Consider the following 23,581-nt stretch of genomic DNA (forward strand, 5'->3'; position numbering starts at 1 on the left):
TCTTTTTCATCTTCAAGTGAAAAAATATATATAAATTAGAAAACAGAATGTCAACATTTTATGCTGATATTTTTTCAATCAAATTTGAAATTTGTTAATGTTATTTAAGGAAAAAAAACTTACATACCATGCATCTAATTGTATGCATTTAATTGTAATACAACATTCTTTTGCAAAAACTGCAAACGTGAAATACTTTTAAAATCGAAAATGAAAAATTACAAGTTTTTCAGAAAGAAAAAAAATTAACTTCGGTCCTTACAAAAGACGAAACTTGTCTTCGATCATCATCTTCAAGTGAAAAAATATATCTAAATTAAAAAACAGAATGTCGACATTTTATGCTGATACTTTTTCAATCAAATTTGAAATTTATTAATGTTATTTAAGGAAAAAAACTTACATACCATGCATCTAATTGTATGCATTTAATTGTATGCATTTAATTGTAATACAACATTTTTTTTCAAAAACTGCAAACATGAAATACTTTTAAAATCGAAAATGAAAAATTACAAGATTTTCAGGAAAGAAAAAAAATTAACTTCGGTCTTTACAGAAGACGAAACTTGTCTTCGAAAAAATATATCTAAATTAGAAAACAGAATGTCGACATTTTATGCTGATACTTTTTCAATCAAATTTGAAATTTGTTAATGTTATTTAAGGAAAAAAAACTTACATACCATGCATCTAATTGTATGCATTTAATTGTAATACAACATTCTTTTGCAAAAACTGCAAACATGAAATACTTTTAAATTCGAAAATGAAAAATTACAAGTTTTTCCGAAAGAAAAAAATTAACTTCGGTCTTTACAAAAGACGAAACTTGTCTTCGATCATCATCAACCGCTAAGTTGTCTTTGAGTTAGCAATAAAACCACGCACGAATCTATTTAGTAGTTCTGGGTAACCGTAAGTTTTCCACTACACTATTTACCAAAAATATAAAAACAAAAAAAAAATCTTTTTAAAAAAAAAAAGAACAAAAAAATGGAGTGTCTTCTTTTCGGCATTCCCCCCGCGTTGAAAAAAAACTACATTGAATTTCCGTTGTCTTTCACTGTTTTTTCTTTTCTTCAAGTGAAAAAAAAAATAAATAAATAGAAGACAGAATGACGGCCATTTGTGCTGATCTTTTTTCAATGCAAATGCCTTCCGTCTTGACGTATGGCTGAATCACTGAACACGTCTGGAAAATATCTGGTCAGGGAAAGGTCTAATCTTCCTCAGTTCCTTGTTATTTCTTTTTTTTACTTTGTTATTCTTCTTCATTTTAAAAAGAAAAAAAAAGATTTCGGAAAAGATGGAACGGAACGTTGAAAAAAGATTTCTTTTAAGCTCGAAATGTATCTTGGGATACGAGCGAATCGAAGAAAGGGTGCTAAAGCTGGAATTGAATTTCCCGTATTCTCTCTGAACAAAACGTTCTATTTCCTGGAATGAATTTGCACTTACTGTCTACATTTGAGATTTCCTAACGAAGAATAAAAGAAAAGAAATAACCATCTGTGAAAATCTTTCCATTTATGTGGAACTCCTTTTCTGTGTATGTAATCCCACTTGATCCAATTATTCGCAACATTGTGAATCTCTTTTCTGAATAATGGGCTACAGGTGCTGCGGGGTTACGTTTGAGTTGATTCTTGAGTCAGAAATACAGCCTTTCTTACACGTCATGACAAATGTAAATATATAAAATCTAAAACCTTTAAACGAATTTCTTTTATTTTTTTGTCTGAGACTGACTCTGGAATAGATATATTTTCAAATTTTTTTTTTTTTGTAGACTAATCCATGTTAAATTGAATCGTAATTCTACTTCATAAAAGGGTTTTAAAATACTGTTTTTCAAATAGGAGCAGGTGCGAATTGTTATGGATTTATATTGATAATGCTTCACAAATCAGATTTTAGAAACATAAAAATGTATTAGAAATATTAAGTTTGCCCAAATGATGAGTAGATACGTATGGTAGTGTCAAAAATACAATAGCAATAGCAGCGCCCATATTCGAGGATCAAAGGAAATGTAAGAACACTCGTCGCCATTTTGGATGAAATTTTTTACTTGTCTTTTCATGTTTTTTTTCCTTTATGTTTTTTTTCACTTTACATTTTGCGTTTTTTTTTTTATGTTTTTTTTGTAGCAAACTTTTAATCATAGAGTGCTTTCATACCTGAGATGGTAACCGCAGCGCTTTTTATTTATTTTTTTCTCAATTAGAATGCTGCATAGATATTACAAGTTGTAGCTTTTCAATTACCCCACATCATTTCATCAATAGCTGTAATTGACTCATTGGAAATCTGAGTATTTTCTTTCCATGGTTTTGACAGCTCCGATATAAATATACGTGGTAGACGAAGATTTTTAAACAATTTGTTCACAGCCGTTTGTCCTAAATAGTGATCAAAATTAAAAACCACAAAGATAAATATCCACATTATGTGATTTAAACTAGATCTAAAGAGAGCCGAGAGTTGTTTATTAAGCAAAGAGACGATTTTAAATGCCGGAAGACGCTTGCACCATTTTTTTTTATTAGATTGCTGATTTAGAACAAGGGATAATGATGCTTACTAAATATTAAATGAAACATACTCACAAAAATAATTGACTACAAAAATCTTTTCTAATAAGACTTATTTAAAAACTGAACTTGTTTTTATTTCTTTTTTTGTAATCTTCCTCAGCAAAAAAAAGTAATTTCACTTCAAGGGGAGTCGTTGGCGATGATTAATTTTTTTCTTAAAATCAAGTACCAATTACAATAATCAATCAATCGTTATCAATAATCAATCAAACAGTTTATCCTACACCGATGTTTTTAAGGTTAAGTGCCACTGCCCGGTATACATTTTTCCGGTATACCCAACACTTTTTTTTTAAGGTTAAATGCTACTGTCCCGGCTAATCACTCAATGCAATTTGGCTCTTTTTTAGGGCCGTTTCTAACGGAACAATTCCAAAAAAAATAAATATTGATAACTTTGCCCTGTAACATTTACAGGCTTTTCAGATCCAAATTTTTTTATTAATAAGATCATTGTCATTAAGTTTTATTGAAGATTAAAATTAAAACTTTACGAAATGCAGAAAAAAATACACTTGAAAATATATAAATTGTTAGCATAATTTTATGAACAAAATACACATAATTAAATAAAAAGAAGGAAATCCCGATTGAATTGGTCAAGTACGTTTTTTAACGAATAAAAACACAATTCTGTACATCGTACAAGTGACTTCAAAGGCTAAGAAGAATCGGTACAGTAATATATTTTTTCGAAGTTTCTTATTTGTACGGAAGCATAACTAACCCTAGACTAAAAAACTTCCTACTTCTAAAAAATGTTAATTTTCCTCTATCGTAATTTAAAATTTTGCATCTTTTAGTAGTATCTAACCTAACTAATTTAGTAATAGTATCTATCTAATATTTTTCTATTTTCAAAAATGTTTAATTTTAAAGGAAATTCTAAATGTGTTAGGTTAAAATAGTGTAAATTAAAAAAAACATGCAAATTTTTTGCAAATTTCACAGGTTAATTTCAATAAGTAATTGCATATATATATGTAAGTTCAAAATGAAGATAAAACAAAGAAAAATTATAGACATATGAAGAGAAAAAAAAGAGGGGGGGAATAATAAGTAAAAAAATAACAAACAGCAGTTTAATTAAAAAAAAAAATAAAAAAAAAAGGATGAAATTTTATTTAAAAAAAACCGGAAAAAGGAAAAAAGATATAATCTGATATATAATCCTCAGCCCACACGATTATATCCGCAAAACAGAGTGCTTTCTGATATTGTATAAATAAAGCCAAAGCAAAATATATTAATACAATAGTGTGAGGAGCACTCAAAAAAAAATTTTACAAAAATTACAACAAATAAAAACAAAAAGTAAAAATAAGTAAAAATAACATGTAAAAACAGAAAATAAAATAAAAGAAAAAGAAAAAACAGTATAAAAAATGGACTATGAAGCGAGTTGTTTTTCTTATTGTTTTTCGAGTACGAAGAGCATTGAGTTTCGTAGGATGCGAAAATTATAATCTAAATAACAAAAATTAACAAAATTTTCTATAAAATAAGTGAACTTCAAAGGAAAAATTATTCACGCATAACATTTTTTTGAGAAATTTATACCATAGTATTGTAAAGTCACAACTCCCCCCCCCCCCCCAAAAAAAAACTCTGCAAAACATTTGTACTTATTGTTTATTTCGCCCCCAAGTGCAAGACGCACCTAGACTCTTTGACTAAGCTCGAAATTTTCCATTCACCGTATTTCTCGCATAAAAACACCTTTTTGAAAAGCAGTCGCGCTTGCAAAGGTCTCTCTTTCACACTTCAGGTTGTTGCAACCTTTGCAACAGGGCTCAGAATTTTTTTTTCAACTCCCTCTTGGGAGACTTCAACTGCTTAGAAAGACAGCAACTTGTCAACTTTGAAATGAGGCGAAAAAGTTTTCTTCAAAGATCTTTTCTTTTTATGTTATACTTTTTCAAAGTTTCTTCTTTGGGTTTTATTTTCATCTACTTTTTTTTTATTTCGTTCTCGTCTTCGAATTTCATACCATTCGAAACATCTCACTTTCCTACATTTCTATCTACCAGTATAATAAAAGTCGGAAAAAATACAGAAGAAAAATTTTGAGTTACCAAGTTTTGAAGATATTTCTATGTAGTTTAAGAAAAAAGAGATTTATCTATTACTCTATCCCTATCTCTAGGTAGGGAAAAAATTATCTATTGAGCTATCTCTATTTCTAGGTAGTCAAAAAAAATTATCTATTACTCAATCCTTATTTCTAGGTAGTTAAAAAAGATTTATCTATTATTCTATCTCTATTTCTAGGTAGCTAAAAAATATTCATCTATTTCTCTATCTCTGGGTAATTAAATCTGTTTCTAGGTAGTTAAGAGAAAAAATTTATCTATCACTCCATCCCTATTTTTAGGTAGTTAAAAAAATGATTTTCCTATGACTCTATCTCTAGGTGCACAATGTGTACCTCAATTTATATATTAATACATGCTTACATAAACTACTCTGCTTAAAAAACTGGTGTAAATTGAAATATATTCAAATATAATAACCTGTAATTTTGTGCAAACTTGCATTTTTCGAAACTCGTAGAATAAATTTCACAGCATATAAATGCATTATAAATGCGAATACATAAGCTGCAATTGAATTTGCTTATAGATATATTTGAGAAAATGCTTAGGACCTATTTCAATCATTCTGAAATACATTTATTAAATTTTATTCTAACCCAATTACTGTAAAAACTACAAAAACACTGCAGACTTTTACTACATCGTTTATACACTCCACCAACTTAATTATAACACCACTATATCGTGATTCAATGTAATTGGAGAATCCTTGTGTTTGTTTTGGATTACATGTGAATAAGAATCATAATGCGTGATTGTTTAATCCCGTAGATATGGATTGTGATACTGAATTCATAAACTAATGCGTGAATATAAATCAAGATGTGTTATTGCAAAAATACAAACATCATGATATTTCTTTTAAAAAAAATTCTTATTCATAGATTAATATGAATTCAATCGGTATTATGAATTCAATGAGGTAATTACGAACTGCGATTTGTAATGGCAGAAAAATCAAGCGAGTCAAACATTATTATCTACGATATTTTGCTACTTTCTTAGTTTCGTGGCTTTTTTTTCTTTTTTTCTTAAAAAAAACGGCTTTTGACCAGAGTTTAGTGTGCTATTTTAATTCTGATTAGAGTTATTAATTTTAACTAATATTTAATTTTTTAGTTAACTCATAATTTAGTTTTTGTTATCCTGTAAAATTTACGTTATTTTATTTTCTTGATGATAAACCAAAACAGTTTTATTTCAGGTAAAAATTTAAAGATTTTTGTCAATATGAGGTAATCAGGTGTCTAATGTGATGTTTTGAAACCGGAATGAATATACATGATATCAACAAACATAGATGTAATCATAGATATTATTTATACACGACATATTAACCAAAGTAATGGCTGAAATTTAATTTTTTAATTATGTGAGATTTTAATATCACATATTTAATCGTGAGACTGAACGCAAATTCATAATATCCTTTCAATTAATGATTGATCTTATTTAACTTCTGACGGAGAAATGAATTCGTTAAAAAAATAATTAAAGACACGAGCTTATCGTTCAAAAACTTAATAAATTTTGACATTTATAAATAATTTTTAAGCACTTTACTTTAAGAATGAATGCTGTTTCGAAAAATTTGCTTTATTACTGACTTCATTAATTTTAAAAATTAATCATCTTAATAACAATCCATCAAGAACGAAAATTAGAATGAAATTTAAACCTTCTTACATTTTAAAAGCATAGTTAATGACTTACGCTTTTAACGTCTAGGAGCAACTTTTTAATATGTTTTGAACTTTTTAATACGTTCGAGATTATATTTATCTTTTCTTATGTATGATAGAATCACTTAATTCAAAAATAAAAATTAAACGTAAAAGATTAACAGTTAATATTATTTTTACATATTTCATTTTTTAAAGTAATGCAGTTTATTAAAAGTTAATATTATATTTGATTATAGTTTTCCTTTAGCTAACTTTTTTTAAAACACGTTCATAACTAACATAAACTATATATATATATATATATATATATATATATATATATATATATATATATATATATATATATATATATATATATATATATATATATATATATATATATAAAGTTCAAAATGAAGATAAAACAAAGGAAAATTACAGACATATAGAAAAAGGGGGGGAAGAAAAATAATAATAAAAAAATAAGGGAAAGAAAAAAAAAAGATAAAATTTTTTTTAAAAAATCCGGAATCCAGCCCACACGAATATATCCGCAAAAAAGAGTGCTTTCTGATATTGTGTCAATATAGCCAAAGCAAAATATATTAATACAATAGTGTGAGGAGCACTCAAATTTTTTTTACAAAACTAACAACAAATAAAATCGAACACAATAAGTAAAAATAACACATAAAAACAGAAGATAAAGTAAAATAAAAAGAAAAAACAGAATAAAACAAAATCTATAAAGCGAGTAGCGAATTCAAATGTACTTACATGAACGGGAAATTTTTAAAGAATGATTTAAAAAATATTTTCGTAACAAGATTGCCAGATTGCAAAATATAAAAACAAAAGCGTAAATTGAGCATAACTAGAGGAGTTTTGTTTTAAAGTGCCGTTCTTATTGCATTGCTGAAGTGCGTTTGATTTGTTAGATACCAAGGTTGGACCCGAAACGGATGTGCGCAAGGTAATATTATACTGGATAATTTAAAGAAGTTGACCATAAATAATTTTAGAAAATAAATATTTACTTAAGAAAAAAATAGAAACATGAATTGCCTGTTTTGCACATAATTTTAGCCACGGATTTGCTCGAAATGGATTTGTACATGGAAAAATTATATAAATTAACAAAGAAAAAAATTTTAGTAGATAATTTCAACACGGATTTGCCCGAAATGGATTTTCAATGGATATTGTTTTTCTTAATATTTTCTTGGGGTTTTTTTGTATTTATTTATTTTGTTGTATATATATATATATATATATATATATATATATATATATATATATATATATATATATATATATATATATATATATATATATATATATATATATATATATATATATATATATATATATATATATATATATATATATATATATATATATATATATATATATATATATATATATATATATATATATATATATATATATATATATATATATATATATATATATAGGGGGAGAGGGAGGAAGGATAAAACGTTAGATTTTCAAAACACTAGTTTTATCTTAAATACTGATTATACTTTAATTAGTTTTCTAGGCGAAATGTAGTAATATAGACACACACCATCATATTTATATATCTCCCAAAAACTTCAGCATGCCATGTTTCAAAAAGCAATTAGGAAATAAATGTTCAGAATGAGTTTTTGAACATTTATCTTCCTTCAAATTTCAAAAAAATTATGAAGAACGGGAAAAACATTTTATGCTATCTAAATTACTTTTCAATTCAACTGAAGAATATTCAGTCCAATTTTGTAATAAAAATACTGCAATTATGAAATGTCACAAGAAGAAAATCATATCACTTGGGAATGACCATCACAATCTACATCGTCTGAAAGAGATTGAAATTACATGACCAGTGTTGATGCCTACACTCGATTATATAATTGGTTAAATCATCGTCATAAGGATTTAAATACAAAAATTTTAATTTATTTGTAAGTATGGGCTGAAAATGTTTTGAACCGAAAAACTTGAATGATTTTACAGTATTTTCGTATTTATTTATACAATAAAATTTTTGCTTTATTGTTGCTGCTGCTAACTAACTGGATTTTTTTTTTTTGCATCCTAATCATAATAAACTCTCCCAATGAATTTTGTTAGATATATTTAAATAGGCGATAAATTTTACATTGTTCGCTATTGTTAACAATCCAGATTAATGATATACTCTATATATACCATTCAAATAAATTCCTGAGTCAAATGGTAGTTGGCCTAATTATTAAGTACATAATTGAAATAATGCTTTCTATCATTAAGTTAGTTACAACTATTGTCAATTATGGATATATTGCTGCTATATTGTGTGAAGTACAATCAAATAATCTCCCGAATCAAATAACAAATGCCGTATGCATTGATATACTATATGTTTCCTCTATCTTCGCCAAGGTTCTACCAATAGTTCAATAGTATAGCTCTATTTCTACATTAACACAACCAAATCAAATTTATATAATCTATTTTAGCACCAGTTATAGTCATTTACTAATAGCTATGCAACACTCCATACGTTTACTTAGAATAAATTTACCGTATAAAAACATTTAATGACATGTATGCTACTTAATTTTTGCCATTTAGAAACAATAGAACCTCGTTAAAACGAAAACGTTTAACACGAATGTTCGTTTAAGACGAAGGACGGCTGTTTCTCCATCCGTTATCTTTCGTTACGTTATCTTTCAAAACAATAATAATAATAGCTACGTTTCATGTAAGCATTAAGAAAAACTTCGACCGTTTAAGACGAACAAATATTGCCCTTAATAAGCCCAAAATCCTCATTGCAATTTTTTGAGGTGACCTTCAACATTGAAACTAGTTCATCGTACATCTGGAACATGACAAGTGAGGATAGGGCATTTGTTTTTAGAACTGAGGTGAAGCGCATTTTTGCAATTTTATAACCGTCGTTGAACCGCCGGTTCAATTTAGGGTTTACGCCTACCAATGTTCAACTACGTAACTTTGCAATTTTGAGCACAATCCAGAAGACAAAGGGACTCTTGAATCAAGTATTGGGCGAAATTTTCCTTCGTGGAGGACTTCTTGTTGGAACTGACCCGCATTTGCGTTACATGGCGAGGAAAGCTACGAAAACCTTGCACGGTAAGCCTGACTGCAAGGGGACTCAATATCCATCAATTACTAAGGATATTTTACGTCAGCGCTCTGGTAGATGCGAGCCGAGAACGGAATTTGAATCGTCCAGCCATCACTGGGATTTGAACCCGGGTCACCTCATTGAGTACTCTGACCCCTAAGCCACCACGGCTCAGTAGAAGGCCATTGTCAGTTCGCATCAATTTAAAAATTCGTTACGTCATTAGCTGACCAAGTTAAGAGTTGTGGATCTTTGACGTTGGTGTGTGCAGCGCTGATCTAAAATGCGACCCTGAGAAAAGTGCTCCTTTCCATGGGGATGATGCAATTCTTTTATGATCGTCAATCTTTCTTGAGCCTTACATTAGGTTGCTATCACGGTCGTAAATCAACTTGTGAAGCTCTTGTTTCGAAAAGGAGTGGGTAAAAAAATCCTCCGAGATCCGAAACTAAGAATATTTTATATGATGCTTGTGGTAGGATTTTTAAAAAAGTGAATGTAAAGAAATGAAAAAGTGTGAAGTATGGAGGACCTGAATGAACTACAACAACAACAATAAATATTTCGGTTAGGACGAAAGATTTTTCCTTTCACCCTAGCCTTTGACAGAACTAATAGATTCCACTGTATACAACTATTGTTAATTATTTGGATAATTGTCATAATCGCGTACATCCCACTCTAAAAGATTGAACAAGACCTGACTTGTATTTCAATATATCCATATATTAAAGGTTGCTGCTGATCATTGCATAATATATTGTTGCATTTTAGACATTAAATATTTTATTATTTGCATCCTAAACATAATTTTTTTTTCATCAGGTTGTGCGTTTGTAAAATTTGGATCTCATTCTGAAGCACAAGCAGCGATAGGAGCATTACACGGGAGCCAAACAATGCCAGTAAGTAAAGTAAATATCCTTTTTTTCATCCCTATTTTCTTATTCTTCTCGAAACTGTTTGATTCAGCACTTTATGTTATTAGTATGATAAAATTTTAAATCAATGCTTCGTTAGATTTTCCAGTTTTATTGATATATTTTTTTAAAAAATGGTGTACAAAAATTAGAGCTAAGAGCTGTGTACCAAAAGAAGGGAGATAAGAAATAGGTATGATAGGAATATGATGAAACTCCAGGTGTTGCAAGGGTAAATAAATTTGAAGTATATTTCCAAACACTGCAAAATAATGAGATAGAAGGGTCATAGGCTATGTTAGTAAAATTTTTAAAAATATAAAATGATTCCCAGAAATCAAGATCAGTGACTAAGGTACAGTGTTGAATAATTTTAAAGGTAAAAAATGCAAGCCTATGATTAAAAGTTCAGTTCATTTAATATCTTATTAAGTTCATTTAATATCTTATTCCTTTGCATTCAAACTAATATTTATAAACATATAGCGCAACCTTTCTTCACCTTGCCCTTTTTAAAAAAGTCAAAAACATCAAATTTTCATTCTCTGCTGAATCACAGCATTACAGAGACGTCTTTAAAGCAACGATTGCTGTTACGCAGAAATGGTGCTTATCAGATTCAAAAGTTGAACCATTTACGCCTATCTTTATTTTTAATCAATCTTTAGCAGCTTTTGAAAAGAAAAAAAAAGTATTCATATTTCAAATGCAATTTCTTTGAGTCAAACGAAGATCTGAAGAATTTAAATTGTTTTCTGAACTTTTCTTGAAGGTACGGAAATTACGTGCCGGTAAGAAAATATTGAAAAGCATTCCCACTTCTGCACGAGTCAGCATCAACCAAACAGAGCCTTTAAATCCGAATGGTTGGGCTACAGAAAACGTCGAAACGTCCCGTAGGGCCGATTGTATCGCTTTTTACGAAAGCGTTTACTTGCAGTAAACGTGGACGCCTTTACCAAATTATTATTTTCCATTATTTTTACTTTTTTTTTACTTTTCGTTTGAGCTTAGCTTCCTTCTTTCGTATTTTCTTTCCATATATATTTATATAAAGTTATACGTCAGCAAAAAATAAGACTTTGATCTCATAGCCTACAAAAAGTTCCGGTATTAAATTTCCGTCTTTCCATTTTTTCACTCACGAGGTAACGTTTTTCTTCCTTTCTTTCTTTTTTTAGTGTTTTTTCCCTTGGATCTCTTCAAAAGAGTGTAAAAAAAGAAAGTTTTTGAATTTTTTTTCCTTTCTTTTTAGTACTTTCGGAAGGATTTTCATTAGAACTTTTTTCCTTTTTTTTCACTCATCTTGCTCCCTTTTTACAGCGTTTCCTAATTAAAAGGAACTTTTATTTTTTGCACATAAGCATGTAATTTTAAGCCATGTTTTAAGTTCCCATTACACGTTAAAGTAATCTCCTTCCTCGGTGTAAAATGATATAAAAATGTTTGCAAAAAGCCACATATTAAAAATCTTTTCAAACCTTCAAACTGTGAGCATACACAAGCATATAAGCAAATTACCTTTTTTTTTCTTCCTTTTCTTTGACTTAAACGATATTTTTTTTTCGTCTTTCTCCATTTTGTTAAGCACAATAAGCTAAGAATTAGTTACAAAATATGAAATATCCCTAAGTTTTAAGGATTGAAAATTCTTAAATTAAAGTTACTTGAAATGAAATGGTGGGGATTATTAAGTTGTTAAAGTAAAGAAAAAAGTGTTGCTTTAATTAATTCCTTTTGAATTAAAGTTTAATTCTTTAAGACTACTCAAACAGTTTAAAAAAAATTAATTAAAAGCATAATATTTATTTTTGTTTTGAAATAAAAACAGGATTATATCAATATTAACGTTTTAACAAAAACAATATTCCTAGAGGAACAATAACTTCATTGAGAATATTTAAATTCGATTTTACTTAATCAGTATAATGCTTGAAAAATACAATAAATTTTAAAACAATTCATTCGTAGGCAAGTATGTATTTAGATGTGCTTTTTAATCATTATAAAACATGTAAATATTTTATGCTGCAGAATACTTATTATTTACACACCATAAACATATCTTTTACATCACTGCAAAAAAATCTCGTTTAATAAGCATTACAAATATTTTTGAATAATAACATTAATTCAAAAATATAATAACAAAAATAATTATAACATTAATTCAAAAATAACAGCTTAGACAAAAAAGTTTTAACTCGTGAATTTTTCAATATGAGATTTTTCCCTTTTAATTATTAATTTTCTTATGCAATTTTTTTATTCTAACAAGTTTGAAACTCTAATTTAGTATTTTCTTATAATTAAAAGTTTAATTTATTTAACCTCTTTCAAATTTTCAGCTGTCAAACAATCAGCTTCCTCAAAGCAAATAATCTTCGAACCAATATTTCTACGATTCTTGAGTAAATAAGTTTTGACTAAAGTGTAAGAAATTATATTCTTCTCATTAAATTTGACATGTAACTTTTCCAAATTATGATAAAAATTAGATTAATTCGGTATTATTTTTTAACTAATTTGAATGCAAAAAAATTATCCAAATTAGTAAAATTTATTTTATTTTCTCAGAAATGTTAAAGTTTCGGTGATTTGATATTATGCATTTTAGTACATTTTAATTTAATTCATTAAATCCTAACTCTTGCCCTTATTCCTCTATTTTAAAGTTTAATTTAATCGGATTTCTTTTATTTTAATTCATTTAAATTTGAAATATTCTATTTATTAACATTTAGCTCTATCCCTTCTTTATACAATGTTAAAATTATGGTTTAGTAATATTACTTTTTTTATGTAAAAGAACTCATTAAAATTAACCTTTTATAGTATAATTTTTTTTTCAATTAGAAATTTATTTTAGGAATTTAGAAAAACAGAACTTCTTTAATGAACAGATTTTACAAAGAGTTACTAGCTATTAGGAATAACTTTCATTTATTTATTCTTTTAGCTTAGCTTTTAAATGTAAGATTGTGCTTTTGAAATAAAGAAATACATTGAAATTTTCTTTATATAAACCATAACTCTTCAGTAATAGCTTATGCGTTTGCTCATTATAACATATATTTAAGAAAAAATAAGATAAAAATAAGAAGACGTAGATAAAAAAAAATATCATACACTTTAACATTTCAAAAAATAAAATCAACAACCTCAAAAAAACTAATTTTTAGTAACCATCAATGAATATCCGAGATACAACGATCAATAATAAAACAAATCCGAAACATAAAATTTTCAATACTATTTCTGCAGTTTTTTCTTACTAACACTTCTCCCTAATGAAACAATATATAAATTTTAAAGTCCTTTTAAATATCCGATACGCATAAAATGTCTAATAATAAAATATATCTAACAAATAAACTGTCCGGCATCATTTCCACAAATATTTCTCTTTTCTTAAAGAACAATTTTAAATAAATCTAATTTTTATACTCTTTTCTAAATTTCCGTAATATATATCATGATCAATAACGAAATATATCCTAAGGATAAACTTTTTAAAACTTATTTGTACGTCCCTTATATCATTTTGTGTGTGTGCTAGGTTGTTTTTTCTTGCTAACACTTCTCCCTAATGAAACAATATATAAATTTTAAAGTCCTTTTAAATATCCGATACGCATAAAATGTCTAATAATAAAATATATCTAACAAATAAACTGCCGGCATCATTTCCACAAATATTTCTCTTTTCTTAAAGAACAATTTTAAATAAATCTAATTTTTATGCTCCTTTCTAAATTTCCGTAATATATATCATGATCAATAACGAAATATATCCTAAGGATAAACTTTTTGAAACTAATTTGTGCGCCTCTTATATCATTTTGTGTGCGTGCTAGGTTGTTTTTTCTAACACTTCTCCCTAATGAAACAATAAATAAGTTTTAAAATCCTTTTAAATATCCGAGATGCATAAAATGTTCAATAATAAAATATATCTAACAAATAAACTGCCTAGCATCATTTCCACAAACATTTTTATTTTTCTTAATAAAACAATTTTAAATAAAACTAATTTTTATGCTCCTTTCTAAATTTCCGTAATATATATCATGATCAATAGCGAAATATATCCTAAGGATAAACTTTTTAAAGCTTATTTGTGCGTCTCTCATATCATTTTGTGTGCGTGCTAGGTTGTTTTTTCTTACTAACACTTCTCCCTAATGAAACAATATATAAATTTTAAAATCTTTTTAAATATCCTAGATGCATAAAAAGTCCAATAATAAAATATATCTAACAAATAAACTGCCAAGCATCATTTCCACAAATATTTTTCTTTTCATTGAAAAGAACAATTTTAAATCAAACTAATTTTTATACTCCTTTCTAAATTTCCGTAATATATATCATGATCAATAACGAAATATATCCTAAGGATAAACTTTTTATAAAACTTATTTGTGCGTCTCTTAAATTATTTGTGCGTAAGAAAAAACAACCTAGCATGCATTTTGTGTGCATGCTAGGTTGTTTTTTCTTACTAACACTTCTCCCTAATGAAACAATATATAAGTTTTAAAATCTTTTTAAATATCCTAGATGCATAAAATGTCCAATAATAAAATATATCTAACAAATAAACTATCCAGCATCATTTCCACAAATATTTTTCTTTTTCTTAAAGAACAATTTTAAGTAAAACTTATTTTTATACTCCTTGCCAAATTTCCGTAACATATATCATGATCAATAACGAAATATATCCTAAGGATAAACTTTTTAAAACTTATTGGTGCGTCTCTTAAATTATTTATGCGTAAGAAAAAACAACCTAGCATGCATTTTGTGTGCATGCTAGGTTGTTTTTTCTTACTAACACTTCTCCCTAATGAAACAATATATAAGTTTTAAAATCTTTTTAAATATCCTAGATGCATAAAATGTCCAATAATAAAATATATCTAACAAATAAACAGCCTAGCATCATTTCCACAAATATTTTTCCTTTTCTTAAAGAACAATTTTAAGTAAAACTTATTTTTATACTCCTTTCTAAATTTCCGTAACATATATCATGATCAATAACGAAATATATCCTAAGGATAAACTTTTTAAAACTTATTGGTGCGTCTCTTATATCATTTTGTGTGGGTGTCAAAGGTGACGGACATGAAGGGAGTTTTGGTGTCAAGATTACGCCAACCTTAATAACTTACTATTGTGATAATTACCGCTTATTATCAAGACTCGGCAGAGAGCAGCTCATATTACATCGAGTCAAACTGACTGGATGACTGACTTGACAACATCGCATTAATATTCCTAATAATACATTCCTTCATTCACTATGCTTGGCATCTGCCAACGTGGTGATACCATCCGAATATTATATAACAAGAGATTTGATCTTTCGAATCATTTAGTTATGCATCACTGGGGGAGAAATGAATTGGTTGAAAAGAAAATTGATTCTAAGCGAGGAATTTGATATTTAATATTAATAGGAAACTTTAAAAAGAATTATTTTATCATTTTTTAATATTTTGTACACTCAATAATGTTTCCATGAAGGCATTAGTGATTATTAATATAAAGACTGAAATTACTTTGTTTAGTGTGCTCTCGATGGCCAACTGACCACCACTAAAGTATGTTTTTGCAATACTACTTAAAAACGAAAATTGATTCTAAGCGAAGAATTTAATATTTAATAATAATATTAAACTTTAAAAAGAATTATTTTATTATTTTTTAATATTTTGTACACTCAATAATGTTTCCATGAAGGTATGAGTGAATATTAATATAAATATTGAAATTACTTTGTATAGTGTGCTATCGATGGCCAACTGATCACCAGTGAAGTATGTTTTTGTAATACTACATAAAAACGAAGAAAATTGTATACAAATCGAGGTCAAGTGACTAATTGAAACGGGGAAAAAACACGCTATCAAATTTTGACTTAATGTAATTTAAATTCTATCGAAAACTGGCTGAAATTATTGTTGAGGAAGAAATACCTATCTTGTTTTCGGGAGAAACGCGAATTGTTAAGAGATAGTTAATTGAAATTACTGAAATTTGTCAAATTAGTGCTCAGGAAAAAATACGAAACATGAAAACCTGGCTGATTACCACAGGAAATGAGAAAGAATTAAAAAAATGATTAGAAACTATTGAAATCTGACGCATTATTGTTTAGGAAGGCGTACAAAACATCTGATTTCTAAAGAAAACGAGGAGTTTAAAAGGAGTTTAAAAGGAAATTATTGAAATCTGACAAAATATTGCTTAGGAAGGCGTGAAAACCTGTCTGATTGCCGAAGTAAACGAGAAGGGGCTAGAAAATGGTTATTGCAAGTTGCTGAAAATTGACAAAATATTGTTTAGGAAGGCGTACAAAACGCCAAAGCTTAATTGATTGCTGAAAGAAATGAGAAAGAGTCCGAAGATGGTTATTAGTAGTTCAAGTTTGATGCAGTAATCAAATAGATTTAAATTTTTTGTACATACAAGTTTTATTTAGCGTTCTTAATTATACGATAAAAAATAAATTTAATGCTTAAAAACAGTACAAATTTGGAATTTGAAATTACTGAAATTAATTTCATTATTTTTTTTAAGCAAATTACATTGCATCCGTATAAAAAGATAAATAAATTAGTTTTAAACTATACAATCGATAAGTTTAACGATAGACGTAACTTGAAATTCATTACACCTTTAAGTAAAAAGTATTTTAATTAACAACCAATCCGATCCATAGTGATTAAAATATAAAATACTTGAATAAACCTGGTTTTTTTAGTTGAAAAAGCCCTCATTTGATAGAACAACCACGGTTGAAAAAATTGCAATCTCCCTCATTCGTAATCAAAATGAATTGAAATAAATGAGCATATTAAAAGAAATAGTGCTTCTTTCTCTGGTTCGAACGCAATTACCATTTACTTATGACCGTCTGATCTTTAAATTACAAATTGCAACCAATCACGCTTCAAGGAAATGCGCAATCGAATATCAGGACTTTATTAGATTTCTTTTCTTTGCATGAATCCGGATTGTATAAGGACACAGCTGGTATTTCGTGTTTAAATTAACCCAGGGTTCAGGATTGAATTACGAAATTAGAAACGCCTTAATAATGTCTCCGAAATGCCTGCATACGGTTGAATGTTTTCAATACGATTCGATTGTGAATTTGGAATGTTATTTCATCAACTTGAGGTTTAGATGCTAGTGTCTTAGAGTTCAATATGCTGCACTTTACTGGAAATTATTGTTTTACTGAATATTAATCATCGAGCACTCACTCAAAGAAATCAAAGATGCAAAAACTAGATTTGTAACTGAATCCTTTAGTTAAAATACCTCTTTTTTGAGCTTAAACATGTTTAATGATTTTATATCCTATGTTTTTTAATTAATTTCTTGAATGGTCCTTGAAAAAAGTAAAAAACACATCTTTGTTTTTTTTTTAATAATTATGACATTTTTATTAAAACTGGAGACTTTTTTTAACGTAAAAAGAAAATTGCAAATAAACAATAAAATATTTTAAAACAAATGTAAGTATAGAAAAAAAATTATACATTGTTTAAAACTACATTTTATTCACACATAATCTCAATTCCTTATGCTATTTACTTTTTCATTCAGAACTTGATTTCTTGACTATTACTTTTCAAGAAACACAGTTACATCAGGAAATAAAATTCGGCTCTATTTTTCTAAAGTAATAGATCAAAAAATTGTAAATTGGTTCTGGAATCAAACACAGCTCTAAGCAAAATATATATTTTTAATTTTACAAGCGCCCTTATTGATTTTGCCCGCCTCTGTTCACGAGATATAATATCCTTGATTATTTTTAAGACAACAAGAACTTAAATTCAAAAACCCATACGAGAGTTTTTCGACCCTCCAGTGAAATTTCTAAATAGATACCTATCAGTGGTTTCAAATACTAAGCCCAATTATAAAATTGTTTTTATCTCCCATTTACGGTAAAGGTGTCAATCACAGCAAACAATGAGCTAGCGAGCCTTTCAAATATTGAGAAACTCGAAAATTTGTCTGGTAATATAACATAGAAAAATTCGTTTAACTATTCACTGTGAAAAATAAATAATATATAGATGTCTAAAAACTTAAAAAAAAATTTTTTTCTCCGAAGGAGAAACTTTTATTTTCAATCCAAAAACGAAAAACATTGAAGTATCACTTTCGTAATAATCTTCTATCACTAAACGGAGAAAATAATTCTGATATTTTACCACCTTTACCAATTTTTATCACTTATTATAAAACCATATTTTATTAATAATTTTATTAAAATCATTACCAAAGCGCTTAAGTAAAAATTACAGAGCTTTTTAATTTTCCAACAGAGCCTGAAACACTGTAAATTTTACCAGATTCTGGTAGTTTTGACCATATTTTTTTCAATTTCCTTAGTGACTTTTTTTGAAAGTGATATGCTCCGCATTTTTCATTTTTGATCAGACAAAAACAGAACTATGTCCACCCTTTTAACACACTAAACAACTGTACTTCTTAAACTTCTTAAATTTTTTATTTTCAGGGTGTACATATATATATATATATATACCCTGATTTACTTACATCCTACTTATTACTCAATAACATTACCTTACAAATACCAGAGGAACCATCCCAACGTTATTATTTTCCCAAGAAACCATACCTGATCGCCAAAACTTCAGATCACAGAACAGAAACACGCCAAATGCTAACAAAGTTACGCATGATTTACCCTATATTCAATCAGTACACGCCTTCATAACATGGATGATTAAAGCGCTCGCAAGCATTCCTAATACCATTCAAGAATCTATATCAAAATGGTCAGAAACTTACCGGCCCCGATTGCGTCTCGGTTATTCGGCTTTGTTATTCGGAAGGTATATTCCCAGTAGGAGCTGGTCAATTCAACCATGATTGATTCTTACCCGTGATTACTGTAGCAGAAGGTGCTCTAAGCTATCAGGAATAACGCGTACCACGAAAGAGAAAGGCCAAATTAATATTCGCCAAGACTCTGCTTTAATCTGCCCACTGCCGCTGTATAAGTTATAGAATTGGATGGCGAACCTATAAATGCCCTATAGGTAAGGCAAATCGCTTACGTATTATTTACTATAATCTTGGTGGTTGCTTCTTATAATTTATGCAATCTAGCAGATCAGAGTTGGTATTAAGGTAATTGAATATTTTTCGAAAGCAAATTTTAAAATGTGTAGTTTAAAATTTTTCAATTTTCATTTACGTAGGAGTTATGCACTAAGATATGGTATTATATGATACCGTTAAAAAAACTTTTAAAAAATCAAATTGCAAGGAGGTGTTGGAAGGATTCAAAAATGACTAGTAGATCGGATTTGGTATTAAGTTATCCGATTATTTTCAGAAACCAAATTTTGAAATATTTAGTTTTTTTAGTTTTAATTTATTTAAGAATTATATTCTTACAATAAAGTTTTAGAAAAAAAGTTCAAATTTCGAGGAATGAAGTATCCACAAGCAGTCTATTTTGTAAAAAGTGCGTAACTCTAAGTAACAAACACCTATAAATGCTCAATTCATGAGGCAAAAAGTTAAATATTATTATCTTGATGGTTACGTCTTATTAGTTATGTAATCTAGTAGATCAAAGTTGATATCAAGGTATCTAACACGGCAGCTGAGGAGTAAAAGCAATTGCTTCCAAATCCAGGTTCAAATCCCTAAAATGGCAGGTCAATTCGAATTTGACTCCTGACTCGAAACCAACCACTATGCAAACGTAAAATATCTTCAATGATAGAAGAATCATGCTTGATGAATTGCAGAGAGTTGGGATTTTTTTCGTGATATTCCACTCTATTCAACGTAAGTGCGGACCAGTTCCATCAGAAAAATCCTCCATGAAGGGTAGTTTGTCCTAATGCTTGATCCAGGAGTTATCGTGTCTTCTGAGTGGTTCAAAATTATCCAAAAACCCGAAAATAGCTTCATTGTTCCACACTAATTATAAAATACTTTAGACATAACATCGCTTTATGGCCATTTGCTGCTAATATCATCGCAACACATGAGCAAAAAAAGACAAAAAAAAGCTAATTTTTTTAAATTAACTGTAAAATACAGAATTATAGTTTGATCAATTAGTGCGTAAACTATTCTCTGAGTGCTTGTCGAAAATATTTTTCGTGCAGCATTTCAAGTAAATTTTGCAAAAAGATTTTAAAATCTAACATTTACAAATAAGGTATAGGACGAAAATAACACGTTTTGAAATAAAAAGCTATACAAACTAGCTAGGGTATGTTAGACTATGGGTAACATATCATGCTGATCTATTTGAGGAAAACTAAATTAAAATGCTTTTAAATGGAAAAAATAAGTACTTTTGTTTTATGTAAAAATTCAAAGTTCGATGATTTTGTCAAAACTGTCCTAAAAAGTATTAGAGTATTTTAATTTTATGTCGGACTTCTGTCAAGCTTTTGAAAATATTAACAATGCTTTATCTTTCGAGACTTTTTAATTTGGTATTTTACGAATTTAATTTGTCTCAATTTGTTCAATGGTATTGCTCAAAATATCAAACATTCAGAAATAAGAATCCTGAAATTAAATTTTAATTCATTTGTGTATTTTCCCTAATTAGAGGATCAATACAACTCTTAATTAATACGCCCACAGAAATATGCCCTTAATTAAAATAGAAATAATCCTTAAAAGGAAAATTTTTTTTCTTAAAAGTCAGAGTTTTCTTAATAAAAGCTAAACGTGAGTACAAAATAATTATTAAATTTACATCAAGCTTTCCTATTTTTATATTTTCTGATACAGTATAGTGAATGACTTGCGATAATTAAATATTTTAGAAAGAAAATATTAAAAACATTGTCAATTTTTCTGTTTTAATTAGTTCCTTAATCTGAAGCTGTGACATTTTCAAAGAATCGGCACAAAATCCTCAATTGGATGAATTCAAAAAGTTGTTTTAATTTTAATTGCAGTAATTTGAAAAACACTCTCTCTAATTTTTGGAGGTCAGAATTAGAACACTGAAAATAAATTGCTAATGCTGTATAATAATGTTGTTGTTTTTAAAAACATTCAGCTGTTAAAAAAATAAACATTTAATTCCCTAGTGTCCACAATCCTTTTTAGTGATGTTTATAAAAATGCAATCTATTTACATAAAATTTATTTCTTTGCTATGAATTTGATATCTTATTTTTATTTTATCCTCTGCATTATATGCACCACTATTGCGTTTATTGTCGCAAAACTTATGGAATTTCTTTTCTCACGATGGCAGCAAAAAACAAAACTGAGTTGAGAAGAAATGAAAGGTTAAAAGTAAGCGTTTATCTAAACAAACAATTATATGTTTCAGTTTTAATTATCCCTTTTACTTATGCACACAGAGAAAAAATTCTGGTAAATTTACCGCAATGTATGGTAATGACATTTCCTGAAAAAGCTCCATAATTCTGTTATTGAAAACCAATATTCACGGTGCTTCAACCATTCATTTGGTAATTTTTCCTTTCATATGGTAACGGTTTACCAGGAATTCGGGTTTTCAAAATTATAGTACTTATTACCAAATATTTAGCATAAAAAATGCAAAACCTAAAAGTAAATGCGACCGAAGTAAATGCGACCAAATGTTATCACTTATTATAAAAACCATATTTTATTGTTAATTTTACCAAAATGAAAACAAATCATTTCGCAAAAATTACAGAGGTTTTTGGTGTCCCCATAGAGACAGAAGCAAGGTAAAGATTAAGTATGTTTTTTTACTGAGTGGACTGAAAATATTAAGATTCGTAAGCTTGTTTAAATAATTTATATCATCATTCAGACAAATAAGTATGGCGTGTTGGCAAGTTCTGGACTTATATACTATAAATTTCTCATAACTCCTGTTACCAATAAACTATTAATACAGTGTTTGGATACTATTAACTAATACAAACCATTAAAATATCTCAATATCTACGATAATTCAGTTCATATATGTATACATAATAGAGCTTTTAATAAGTTTTATGGTAAACGGCGTTGATAATGAAATAACGGTAGTAATGCATAATGATATATTGCTTCACATTTTAGTAACTAACTGTATAAATTACCTTATAGTCTGAACATTAAATGTCAAAAAATACACTAAGATGTAAGTTAGTTAAAGTGTTTTGTTTTTGATCTCTTGAATGATATAATCAAATTTGATTGTAATTTTGAGATAGAATTCTACATATTTTTTCACGTTTTAATCAAATTCAAAGTGCAAATTAATAGTTCAATAAATCAAATGTCTGGAAAAATGAAATAAAAATATAGATGAGCAAATAAATTGATTCATAATAAATAACTAAAAATTATAATTGGAAGCCTTTTTTTAGACTTTTTTGTTCATTTTAGGCGTTTTTCAGCTTTTTAAAGGGAGTTCTCATGTTAGGGCATTTTTACGTGATATAGCCTTTTAATATCCTTTCCGTTATTTTAAGAAAAATTTCAAATCTTTTAGATGATAACTCTGTTTATATACATAACTATATGCATAAGAATTAATGTAGAAAAAAATACATTTGTCCTTAATCTTCTGTTATTTCGTATTTAACATTTATTTCAAACTATCGGGTTGTCAACTAAGTTTCCACCATTCCTATACGTCATCAAATGTTTTTCCATGGGATTTTTAGATCATTTAAAAGAGGATATTTTGTTCTTTTTATAGTTTGAATTAATTTTTATTAATTTTTAAGTCATTAAAATGGAACGGAAAATTGAAAATGACCATTTTCAATGGCACAAATGGCATTTGTGCTGTGTATGTAGATTGCCATAGCTGAAACTCCATTTTCGATTGATATGCTACGTTTTTACCTGAAAGACTTCGGGTCGTTCACTTAAGTTCTATGATAAGCAATTAAATCGAATTTTACAAAACAAAATTAACTTCAAATCCCAGCGATGGCTAGTCGATACGAATCCGCATCCGGCTTGCATCTACACAGTGTTGACGAGAAATATCCTCAGAGGTAGATGGATCATGGGTTAGAGTCCTTTTGCCGTCAGGCTAACCATGGGAGGTTCTCGTAGTCTTCCTCTTGATCCAGGAGTTCCCTTGTCTTCTGGATTGGATTCAAAAATACAAGGCTACGGA

General features: G+C 28.1%; 1 protein-coding gene across 30 annotated transcripts in view; it reads left to right on the plus strand.

Moving 5' to 3' along the window:
- Positions 1-23,581, plus strand: part of LOC107456607 (CUGBP Elav-like family member bruno 3) — a 713,873-nt gene that overhangs the window by 559,055 nt on the left and 131,237 nt on the right. For 20 of the 30 annotated variants that reach the window (XM_071179599.2, XM_071179595.2, XM_071179608.2 and 17 more), the window contains one exon: positions 10,328-10,407. In XM_071179599.2, coding sequence (XP_071035700.1) covers positions 10,328-10,407 — 80 coding nt within the window. Of the gene's footprint in view, positions 1-10,327; positions 10,417-23,581 lie in introns of all 30 variants that reach the window. The other 10 variants (XM_071179587.2, XM_043044184.3, XM_071179592.2 and 7 more) reach the window with 1 other exon arrangement.

This window comes from Parasteatoda tepidariorum, chromosome 1, assembly GCF_982258835.1.
Source record: "Parasteatoda tepidariorum strain Cologne lab strain chromosome 1, Ptep-v5.0, whole genome shotgun sequence".
In the NCBI taxonomy this organism is placed as follows: Eukaryota; Metazoa; Arthropoda; class Arachnida; order Araneae; family Theridiidae; genus Parasteatoda; species Parasteatoda tepidariorum.